The sequence below is a fragment of the Notothenia rossii genome, assembly GCF_949606895.1.
Source record: "Notothenia rossii genome assembly, chromosome: 3".
NCBI lineage: Eukaryota > Metazoa > Chordata > Actinopteri > Perciformes > Nototheniidae > Notothenia > Notothenia rossii.
The window spans coordinates 33,534,677-33,547,057 of NC_136901.1; the positions used below are offsets into that span (position 1 = coordinate 33,534,677).

The 12,381-nt window shown below is 41.8% G+C and overlaps 1 protein-coding gene across 1 annotated transcript in view; it reads right to left on the bottom strand.

Annotated features, from left to right (window-relative positions):
- The window catches only part of arap2 (ArfGAP with RhoGAP domain, ankyrin repeat and PH domain 2), a gene marked incomplete at its 3' end in the record, with an annotated part of 108,313 nt that overhangs the window by 74,778 nt on the left and 21,154 nt on the right, over window positions 1-12,381 (bottom strand). Inside the window, exon 9 of the mRNA XM_079671151.1 lies at window positions 5,643-5,836. Coding sequence (XP_079527277.1) covers window positions 5,643-5,836 — 194 coding nt within the window. The remainder of the gene's footprint in view (window positions 1-5,642; window positions 5,837-12,381) is intronic.

The window sequence follows — 12,381 nt, forward strand, 5'->3', positions numbered from 1 at the left end:
CTCAGGGGAATCCAAAGCAACCCAAGCTCTCAGCCTCTTAAGACCCATTTCAGAAATAGGGGTTATAAGCAGAAGCAGAGTTTTCCTAAGCTCCGCTGTAACTCTGCTTCACAGCGCACACCGCCCCTCTCCGCTTCACCTTCAACACTCACTGCAGTTTAGACCATTTTCCATAGCCTAGAGCTCAGAGCAGAGACAGAAAAACAGACAGGAAGAAGTACAACTACACCCACACAAGTATAGGCACAACATCAAAATAGAGGGAAAGAAACACAGACATCCAAGATTTCAATAGAGAAAGAATGCACGGGCGAAGCCAAAAACGTGAGTCAAAAGACGAGAGAGAGAACGACAGCGAGAACACAATGGGATGGGAAGTATAAGAGAAAGTGGGCCTTGGTAATCCCTGCTGAGAGTGGGTGAGATGAGTGAGGGGTCAGCTGAGCGATTGACAGAATGAAAGTGTGTGTGTGTGTGTGTGTGTGTGTGTGTGTGTGTGTGTGTGTGTGTGTGTGTGTGTGTGTGTGTGTGTGTGTGTGTGTGTGTGTGTGTGTGTGTGTGTGTGTGGAAAGCCAGAATAAATCAGGAGCTGCGCCAACACTCCTCTACAGCGACTTACAGAACACCGCCTAAGCGAGGAGAGCTAAATGCTGCCATGCTGTGCCAGCCATAAAAACATGCGTGTTTTCTCTGCTAACTGTTCCCCACCAAGAAAACAATTTGCACTAATTACACTAAACAAAGAGAAGAAAGTGAATGACACCATCTTTGTTGATTAGGATGGTTTTTGGGAAGACATGGCCTAACAGAAGAGAGACAAATGTGTGCGCGTTGCCAAATTCTACATCTAATTAGCCACAAACTTCTCAGCACGGCTACATTTTACAAAACACATGGAGGAAGTCACTTGAATGCTTGCGTGCTGCAGGTTTTTCAACCAACTGTGTGGGTCGGTTCAATTGGGGCTAATGTTGTAATGTGTTCATCATTAGCCCCAATTAGACTACGTTGAACACATTTAGATGACTGTGTAAAAAAAGCAATTATTCTACTTTCCTAACTCTTCTGGACAATGATATTGAGACCGAATGAGAGGAATGGAAATATGGTGACACGCTAGCATGAAGATCCGTGAAGCATTATGGGTAATAAAGGCACTGTGAGCTCAGAAGACGGCAAAAGATAAAAGGAAAGAGGCAAGGGAGCGAGACAAGTGAATTCACTCGATGGCAAAGTCCTAATTGAGCTCAAAGTTGAGATTTTCCTCAGAAATAGAAGAATCTTGCCTTTTTTATTCCATCAATTACAGATACAGTCATTGCTCTTTAAGATCCGGTATGTTCCGTAGGTTGAAGACGCATGACGGGATAATGAGGGTTGCTCCATTCAAAGCGCATTATCGCTTCTCAGTTAAGGGGAGTATCTTAAATGCAACACAAGGCTATGATTTAAAACACAGAAGGACGAATGGTTCCCATGTATCATTGTATAATTGTTCTGCTTCACACTGGAAGGCGCCTACACTGTATGTACTGAATGTATGTGCATGAGAGTGTGAGGCTGTGCTGAGAGGGCAAAGCAGTCACCTATACCTAATGACCCTCATCCCTCTCAGGCAGCCAATTAGAGCGCTGGGTGTTAGCGGCCGTCCAGCCCTCGCCACTCGTTACCTACCCAATATGTGCCGTGGCCTCCTGCCCTCTCCAATTAATTCACCGAGGATGGAGGGAAGGAGGGATGAGGAGAGGAAGGAAAGGCATTAGAGGTAAAAAATAACTCTGCCAATTACAACAGCGAAGAGGTAGGTGGCTATAGGGCGCTTTAGGGAGGGGAAGGGCCCTAAGGGGAAATGTTCGTACGCGTGCAGGTTTTTCTGGACTTTTTGTCCACGTGTCATAATACATTAAGCTAAAAGACTTTAACCCTTTGGAGTCGACCGTCATGCCGGCGTGATCAGATCACATGACCTGTTCAAGCCGGTGCCGCATAAAAACAACAGTCCGGAAAACATTGCTGTGAGTTTCCGTCGAAAGTAGTGGCTTGAAACTATATCGCAGTCTTTGTTTCATGCAAAAAGACCCAGTAAACACGGAGATACGATGATATAAAGTTAATACATTTCAAAAGTATGAAAAATGGAAGCACGTATTTTAATATTTTCGCCGTATTTTATCATTTTACGAAACGGAAAATACTGGAAACTGTAGATCCTGCTCAACAGGATGTATTTACCAGGGAGGGGGTGAGGTAATCAGGTAGAGGGACGACGGGAAATGGAGAGAGACGAAGATATACGAAGACAGGCGGCGATTGAAGTAAAGTGACAGACAAACATTGAGAATTTAGATATAGTTAGATAGATTTAGAGTTTTGAAGATTCAACTATGATGAAGAGAACTCTGAACGTGGGTCAAGCTATAAGCTTGTTTTTTTACATGGAGGAGGAGGAGTTGACAGAAACTGCTTTGAAGCGTGGCACAGATAAAGACAGAAAAAAATGATTTTTGTACATAATGGGTGTATATATATTATTATTATATTTATAATAACACTTTTGCCTTATCAGAATGAAATCCCATGAACATTATTCAAGCTTTTAAATGTTGTGTTGTGCCTACTGTTTCACTGTTGACAGAACTTGAGAAATGAGGAAAGAACGCCTATGGATACACCTGTTATTTGTTCATAAAATGTGTATAGGTTCATGCTACCTCAATAAAACGTTCACATTATCATAGTGACGACATCCCATGTATATATTTTCAGCTTTCAAATTGTTTCGTTTTACATGTTTGTGTTACCTATATAAAAAATAATATCATTTTCAAAATCCATTTTTATGTTTTTTTTGGTCCAACATGTTCATATAGTATCTCAAAATGAAAGAAATATACCAAACATTGACATGCCAAACATTTCTTAATAAGGTTTAGTAAGACAAATCAAAAGTATGCGAAAACAGCCAAATTAGCCCAGGACTCCAAAGGGTTAACAAGAAGAAAGAAAGAATGCATCGACTCAAAAGGAAAATAAATCAATTATAATCAGGAAACGCACCAAATCCGTGCTCAAATAATTGAGTCGCCTTAACCTGATATGTGCTGAACAAAGGTCCCCTCTGAAAATTCCTGTCATGCATGCAATTTGAATTTCTTTCAAAGCTTTTTAACCTCTTATTGTGCAAGTTGGTCACTCTACAGTGTCGAGGTATTCTAAAAAAGGTTAGACAAGAAAAGGCGGCCTTGACTTCTAGCCAACCCCATTCAACCACTCTAAAAGAATGTAGCCGAAGAGTGTTTCAGAGCGGAAGGTGAAATTAAAAGAGAAAACTCTCAATGGAGACAAAACACATGATTATTTTGAATATCTGACAGTGAGGCAGCGGTCAAGGAAACTGAAATCAATGGGCCAGGATAAAAGAAGTTATTCGGTGGATTATATAGAAACCGCTAGAGGCACGCTATGAATGCACTCATAGTAAACTTAAAGAGGTTAACATTACAACAGGAGGGCCTTGGTAAAACGATACTCACTTGTGTTACAACTCTTAGCAACACGGCCTTGCAGTCTTGGGATGAGAAAGCGATCTAATTAAAGTAGAGATTAATTAAAATCCTCAGTCATCGCTGTTATTGTATACTCGGAATACCTTTCCCACCGGAGAAGGCTCTTCTGTATGTGGAACCTTTGCAAAGTAGGTATGAAAGAGAAAACGACTGAGAAACTGGGTTCACCTAAGATAGTAGGCAGCTAAATTACATACTAGATGACGGCAAGAAATATGATCCAACTATCAATCAATCCTTTAACTACCAGGTGTGATGTATTACTTGGTAATACATGACAGCGATCTGCCTATGAAGCCCATGGCAGGCTAATCACTCTCGGAGGTAACGCGTGTGTCACACTTTGCGCACCGTCTGACTTTCTTTACCTTGGTGGTTAAATGACCTTAAACACAGCTTCATCACAGGGCTTACGGCCCGTGAGGAGTGGAGAAGGGGCGGTGAAGGAGGAGCTGGGAGGATGATGTATCCAATAGCTCGTTCATCATGTTAGATTAAATACTCCACTTCGCTGAACTTGAACGGGGCGACGGTCTACGTCCCTCCTTTCTCTTACAAACCACCAACGCCCATATGACCTCTGCACCCGCACCCTTTCCACTTCTGCGTTCTACTTCCAACTCTTTGTTTCAGTCTCTTATTCTCTTGCCTTTTATATTCGCCGCCTCCCTTCCCGTCTCTGCAAAATAAAAAACACAGCCGCTGCAGCTGCATTTATGCCGGGGATTTAGCTCGTAAGCTGAAATAATACAATTAATTTGTCCTCTCTCCGATTCTCTCTTTCCCTCCGTTCCTCCTGTTGTCTCAGATCAAGGATGTGGAAATGTGCTGACGTGGAGCGATACCCAAAAGACAATTCTAACAACGATGTTTGTTCACGCTAATGAAGAAAATAATGAAAGGCAAACAACAAAAGTAAAAGATAGGGCGAAATGAAATGAGAGCCACAGAGAAATTGAGACGTGTCGAACGACTGTGGCATTATCAAATATGCACACAAAGACGTGTGAGGCACTTTAAGTAATAGTATCACTGCGTTTGAGATATCTGTCCATCTCAGATAGGATATCTTGCTGCCGGGACAGGAGTAGGAGGAGAACACAGTCTCAGTACGTGAGCAGGGGGACTATCCGGGATAATTGGACTTACTTCAAATAGGGAAGACTCAAGAGAAAAGTATGAGTAAGTGAAAACTTATCTCGTCTTTCAATTCTGCAGTTAAGAGGATATGTGCGTTTAAAAAAAAGAGTGAATAAGTCAGAAAATACTAAAATACTGACTACGAAAGCCTTGGGAGTCTTCAAAACGATCTCTGAAACAGATGCAAAGCCCTTTCAATAAGCACGCTGATACTGAAGCAGCATGTCAAAGGGGTACCCCACAGATTTGAGTTATGATGAGGATTCAGGGTTTTTGAAGATGACTCATACTACGAACTAATAAGTCATAGCTTCTCAAGCCGTGCTGTTTTTATTGACTGTTCAAAAACTAAAAGCTGTGCAAAATGGTGGCCTTACTGACAAGGGTTTTTATAGTTCGATCATAGGGGCCATTATGCTCATTTTTATGCCTAAAAAACAGGTCTCAAGATGAGTACTATATTTTATAATTCACATGACACATACATTACTTTGTGGTGGCCATTGGCGTCTAATGGCTAATTTTCCAAAATTCCAAATCGGCCAATCGAAAAAAGGAAATTTGTTTTATACGGTTGAACCCCAATTATTGGTAGAACCCCCAATCTGCCAATAATGTCTAGTTTCCAATACATATATACACTTAACATCCTTTTCCTACATGTTTTAAATGTAGCTGGTAAAAGTTGTTGCTAGTAAGTTGGCTACCCCATCTTTTACCCACAAAAATAGAGCACAATATATCTCAGGACCCTGAAGCCTTTTACACATATATATTTACTTTTCTCATTAGATATTCATGAACAGCTTCCAACTGTTTCATGAATATCTCCATCTCTACCTCATCTGCTTCAAATAGGCTGTGATTATTATCATCCCTTTTCAAACAGGAAGCTGTCATCCTGTGGAGAGGAAGTCCCGGCGGTGTTGGAAGTACCTGTTCTGTTTTGCAGAGCCTGACTTTACTCCCCGCCAGGGACACCAGCACTCTGCCTTTGTAACCGCGGAGATCCAGCAAGCCTTGCTTGTTTGTGGAGGGCTTGTGGGGGAGGCTGTCTGAGCGCTTCTGGGAGCCGCAGGCGGGGGGGTGCGTGGCCGTCTGAAGACTTTCCATCCACTCCTGGCGCTCCCCTGTGCACACGTGCATGAGTTAGAGACGGAAACAGAGACAATGAGAGGTGCGTGTGGATACATGTGAGAGGAAGAGATGAGAGGAAGAAATCAAGAAAGGCCAGAAAGAGAACTAGACAAAGACAGATAAGGGGCATCTTCAAGTCTTTGAATCAGAGTGTGAATTCATCATTTTTACATCCCTTCAGTGGCTTGTTGGCTGCTAAAAGCCCTGTTGCATACTGATACAGAAAATTCCAGTCTGAAGGAAAAGTAATTGAAACAGAGGATGAGCTGCCATTGGTGGAAGTGAACTCAGCCCCCAGAAAAAGAATATCCTGCAAAGCTGAAAAGTGCAAAGTCTAGCACTTGAGATATAGATAGCTGCTACTCTGAGATTTACAAGCCTTAGGCAAGATGTGGCCGGGGTAATTCAAGACAAATGTGTGTCAAACATACCACCTAATTAAAATATATAGTTAAACTAGATTACTGCCTCGAGGTTGTATGCCTCCACCAACCAAGTCAAGATTCAGTTTAAACCCATGGCTGTAAAGTCATCCCTTCATTATCTTAACCTGTTCAACATTTGTTTGAAATTGGCATGTAGTTCTGTCTGAAACCAGAGCCCAGTCTGCTCTGATTGGTTACCTGGCCAGCTCCGTTTTGATTGGACAACCACTTAAAGTAGAGATGTGTCAGAAATGTCCCGCTCCTCAGCATATCAATGTGTTGGAGTGCAAGCCAATAGAAGCACAAGTTATGTTATATAGTGATGTTAGTTTTTAAGTAAGTAAACAGAGGAGTCCAATCGATACGTTTTAGTCTAATGTCGATACCACGAAGAATGTGTATATACTGAGTGTTGATTCTACAGCCCCATTACATGCCACAATCCAAAGCTTTTAAGACCTGAGGTGCCTAGTAAGAGCTGACTGAATACAAATCTCTGTTGCTTTCCGTCCTATAACAGCCACTTCTTATACTCTGTGACTTCAAAAACGATTTGTCCTTGAACATGACACTTGAATCTCTCACTTGTATAAATCGCCCAGGATTACCTCACAACTAAATGGCTCAAGTGTAAAGCAATGCGTGGTGTTTTATCCAGGGTTTACACTCTAAAGGCCTCTCAGATGTCTTCCTCTGCAACTTTACAAACGGACATAAAAGAAGACATGAAACCGGCGCTGTAAAGCTCATTCCCCTACCGCCCAAGACATTGTGCTATCAAAGCCAGCAGAGTGGAAACACAAGAGATACCAAAGGATTGTAAACACACAACCCCCCACGCTCACACATCACAGGTCCTAAGCAGCACCCACTGTGGTGACTGTTCAAAACAAGACAGAAGAAAAGGAAATCTGAAGAACATCTGTAAACCGACATGAGACCAAGCTGTTGTGATGGACCTTAACATTTGATAAAAAGGCAACAAGACAGCTTTTTTCCTAAAGTTTTTTAGAAAGTAAATGCAGTACAATTCAAACTTATGTGGCTATCAACTCGCTATCCAAAAACAACACTGACAAATTGACACTTTCCTAAAATACACAAAGTGACAAAGTTAGCACTTGTGTGGTCGTACACCCCTTTTTCACGAAATGTATTTTTGGATACCCAGGATTTTTAGCAAATAACAGGATGGGGGATCACATGATTGTTTTCAAACAGACAACTTGAGGTCTGTATTTCCAAATGGTTATCTCGTTCAAGGGAAAATAAAGAGACAAAAGCCCTTATTAGGTGTAATCACTTCTCCGCTTCATTCTATCATCCATTATTATGATTATTATGGGCTGGTTCTTTGCCAAAAGACATAAAACCATTGACACATAAATCATGTTGCCAAAATCAATTGTTTTATTAGCTATATAGGCTAAGTAAGCATGAACAAACGATTGTCCAATGTTATACTGTTAAAACGTGCACATTTAAGAATAGAGAAAGTGTGTTAATTTATTGATCCAAACTTTTCACCCACAGCTGGGTGGGAGCTCAAATCACATCAAAGTTAGAGATTCTACTAAAATGCCACGTCCTGAATCTTTGAAGAAGAAAAAATCCATTGGACATTTCAATAGAGAAATGAAGATAAATCCACACTTACTTAATCTGTTAGCAGTTAGTATAAGTCATACTTTTCACACTACCCTCAGTGATATCTGATGGCCTGTGTAAATGTTGGTCTGCGGATGTAACTGGTAGTATACGCAACATCTTTCCCCTGCTTCCTTGTAGCCTTTTAAGTCAGCATCAATCATATCTGCCACCACAGCAGGATCCTGATTGAGTTCATGTGTATGCAACCTGTTGGAAGTCAGCTTCAAATCATCTATGTCTGCGGGAAACTCAAAGACCAAATTGCAGCGTTGGCCTTGGCCATGCTTTTCAGATTCAAAAATGTAAAACAAAAAAGGGGAAGTACAGCCGTTTGCGCCGATTACTGGTTTGGTCAACGAGTATCATTTAGTCTTAAAATATCAGCAGCAGATTATTGTGGTACTCCTAATGCATATCCTGCAACCGCGGAAATATATAATGTGACCTGACAGCAATTAAGAGCCACAGACATGTTGTTTATTTGTTAATAGTTAGGGGTGAACAGGGAAAAGTTTACCAGGGTTTAAATCATAGAAAGTTAAAAAAAGAATGGTAATAGATTTTGTTTCTTCTAGCGTTGCTTACTGTTCTGTATCCATTTAGGTATTTTTGGGTTGACTGCATAATGGATATGGTCTTTGTATCCACAGGTCCAACTTTACACAGCTATGATTATTTCAACATTAATTGATGCCAGTGGTTGGCCAGGTTTTAAACAGGTAATTTAGGGTGAGTGTTTGCGTGACCTTCTGACCTCTGCGCGCTCTCACATGTGGACATTTCAAACAACATCTGAGGAAAAGTTTCTCCAACTCCCACACACCCCCCTCCTGAGCTCCAAAATACTGTATCCGCTGCCTGGCCCTGAACTCAGCTCGGGTCTGGCTACCCCACAGATTCTTATGAATTTACAAAGAGCCGCTATCAATAATGAACGGCCTACTCAATTATTGACCGCCCTTTACATCAATGGGCTTTAATGTGTTCCGTTCCCACCGTTGCTTTCTGAGTTCCATTACCTGTCCTGCGCTCACTTATTTGCCTGTTCATTTATTCAGGCACTTCCTCTTTCTCTCCTCTTCGCGCATGCTGTCAATCTAAGAGTGGGAGGGAAGGCAAGGAAAGGAAGAAAATTGAGCGAAACTGAGGAGATGGTTAGCATGTGGGCTTCTGTCTGGTCTTGATGGAGTATATGTTTTTGTTTGTTTGCTCAAACTCTCGTATATGAGCGTGATTGCCAAAGTTGTTTTCACTCTGTGCGCAAACATGCCCTTATCTCTATAAAAAAAGTGCACAGCTGGCCCAACAGAAGCCACATCCAGCTTGTTAAGGGATGTATGTATAGCCATGTATTGAAAACACTCTACAGTATATGGCCAGAGACGAGCAGAGAGGCAGATAATCCTCATTGAAAGTGGATGAGATGAGAACCAGGTGCACTTAGCGCTCAGCAGAGATCTTAGAAGCCGGCATGTTGCAGTATGTACTTCAAAATCCAGTATTTTAAAGTCAGGATCTAATTTAAAATATATACCTGTATTTTTGTTGCCTCATGTCAAGGAGAACTTTTCTTACTTGGCATAGTTGTTCTAATGCTTGTTAATAACACTAAACATTAGCTTCAAAGCTACCTTTTAATGCATTTGTTTAATTGTTGTTTGATGTTGAAACCAGGCACTGAGTGTTAAAATAAGAAAGTGAAATATTTAATACAGTTAATACAAATGTACTCCCACTCGTCCTCCAGAGTTTATATTTCTACCGCCTTCCTCTCCCTGGCCCGTTTGTTGTTATCCCTACTTATTGTCTACATCTCTCTCTTATCTGCCTCCCTGTCATCTCAGACAACACTAACATGTGTTCGGAGCAGGCTTTGTGGAAAGGCAATTGCCAAAGCATCAGAATACAAATCAACAACATTTCGTTACCACATAAATCCCATCTTCCCTCTTGTAGCACATTTGTCTGCATCCCCTTCTCCAACACTCGCTTGTTGTCCCGACCGTTTTCCATCACTCTCCGCTCGCGTCTCTTCTTGCCAAACTTTCCCTTCCCTCTTGCTTTCTTCTCCCCCACCCTTTCCTCTTCCCTCCTTCCTTCCTCCTTCCATCTCTCCTCTCTCAAGCTGACAGTACCTGAGGGAAGAGGCCACCTGCGGACCAAGTGGAGAGTTAGCCGACAGCTGTGTGCACACTCTCTCCGGTGGCCTTCAATTATTCACTCGCTTCTCCCTCCTCCTCTCCCCCCTCTCCATCTTCACTCTGCCCTTTTCATCTCCCCCTGCCGTCCCTGCCTTTACCTCGCTGTTGCTTCCTCGTGCCGAGATTGCGTGTCTACCCCTCTCTCTCCATCCATCCCCGTTATTCCCTCATTTAATCGCTTCCCTCCTTGTTTCCGCTATCCCCCCTTCTCCTAGTGTCCCTTGTGGATGCCTTTTCCGTTTCCTACACACTACTCTGACCATCACACCATTATTTTCTCCCCCCTCTCACCCCTACTGCATCAGCCCACTTCACTAACCTACTCCTTCTCTCTCCCTCTGTCTCCTCATGTCTTCCTCTTTCTCATGAGTTTCCCCAAAGATTGATGACTCTCCGCCACAAGGCGAGTGGCGACTGTTTAAAGATGCATGAGGTGATGAGGCCAAGTTTTCTCCTCCCTCTCTCTCCCCCTCTCTTCCTACTCTTTCTTCTGACGACAGCAGCCATCTCTGCGAGGGGGGCTTCTCGCTGATCCCGCTTGTCAGCACGGCTGAGTGTGACGTATGACGATCAGCTCGCAGACAGTGTGATGAATGATGCCGCTGAGGACCCGCGACTCTTAAACAGACAAAAAGGTCTGGCAGATATCGATATGATGATGCACTGAATGGAAAGAGTGAGGGCGAAGAACCACTGGGGCTCAGTTTGGTGAGAATTCCTTTTAGGAAGTTTAAGAAGGTTTAGAAAGGGCAAGATGTTGACTACATTTATATCTGAGGGGGTGCACAACTTTCTGGAAGGAGATCCAATCGTAAAAAATCTAATACCATTCTTCCATCAAGAAAAATAGGTCTTAAGAAGTACCATAAAAAAGGTGGTTGAAGATCAAATCAAAAACATAAAATCAGGCCTTGATTTAATGTATGGGTGAGATGATACATTTTTATTTAGATGCATGTTTATAAGAGAGTATAGGCTTCCTCCATTTAGTGTTTAACACAATGTAACAATAGGACAAGGAAGTATACTCGTACGAAATGTCCTTACAAGTTATTGAAAGTGTTTGAGTTAGCTAGCAAAGAGGTCTTACTATTGCACATCCCTATATCAGCTCCACAAAACAATAACATCCTAATTCTGTTGAACTAATGTGCAATTTTTAACTGGAGTCCATGTTTTTGAGATCTCAGCTTGTATCAAATATATCCACTTCTGCGTGAAATGGCTTTGACTGAAGTCGAAGTAAACAGACTTTCAAAACTTTGAAACTAAATGTATTTCATTGTAAAGTCAGAAGTTCAGAACTGATTTTTGGTAGACTTGATGCAGCGATAAAGGTTATAAAAACAAAACCTTTTGTTCTATGGCTTCTTTGTTACCAAGCCAATTCACAAATCCGACACTAGCAATCATTCTTTCACTTTCAACTACATTTTGGTCTCTAATACTGAGAGAAAGGTTCATGGGTATTTCATGACGTTCTCCAGCTAGCAAGAAAAAGATAAAAGATTAATAAAAAACAAGATGTTTAGCTGTTGACTAGTTGCTTTCCAAGAACAATTATGTGCAACTTGCCTCAGTCTAACCCACAGGATTCTGCTTAACAATGAGCGATAAATCACTGTTGAACTTATCCAGAGCAATAAGCAGATACTCAATATCAATGATGTGTATGTCAAGTATTGATAATTATATTCATAGATGTCAATAACTTGAAAAAAGGCCTTAATGATCTCAAAGATCCGTCTATGCCCTCACATCTTTCAAACTGTACCGCAGAATGAGTCAAAAGGTCCATAATCATGCAAAACTCTCCGATGTGATTCATCCGCGGGAACCAAAGGGCGGCCAGCATCTGATCCCAGAGATGGACCGTCGATTAATGCATGAGCAATTTGACCTGAGCTGCGTAATAGACTGCCATCAAACAGGAGGTGAGGAGAGGAAAGTGCTCCTTTCCCCTCTCATTAACACCGACACAAAGATTCCAGCTAAAAGACGAGGAGCAGAGACTACTCTTTCTTCGTTTTGTCTGACAGAAGGATGAAGAGAGGAAGGAGGAGTGGGACTATTAAAAGGACAGCTCCTGGGAGATTTGTGAATTAGTTCATTTACATAGAATTGTGTTCAAGGAACTATTTATTCTGAAAAAAAACATTGAGGCCTTTTGAGAAATATGCCTATCTGTTTACTTTTCATTAAGATGAATGTGTATTTGAGGTAGGGTCAATACCTGTTTAGCCTAGCTTAGCATACAAACTG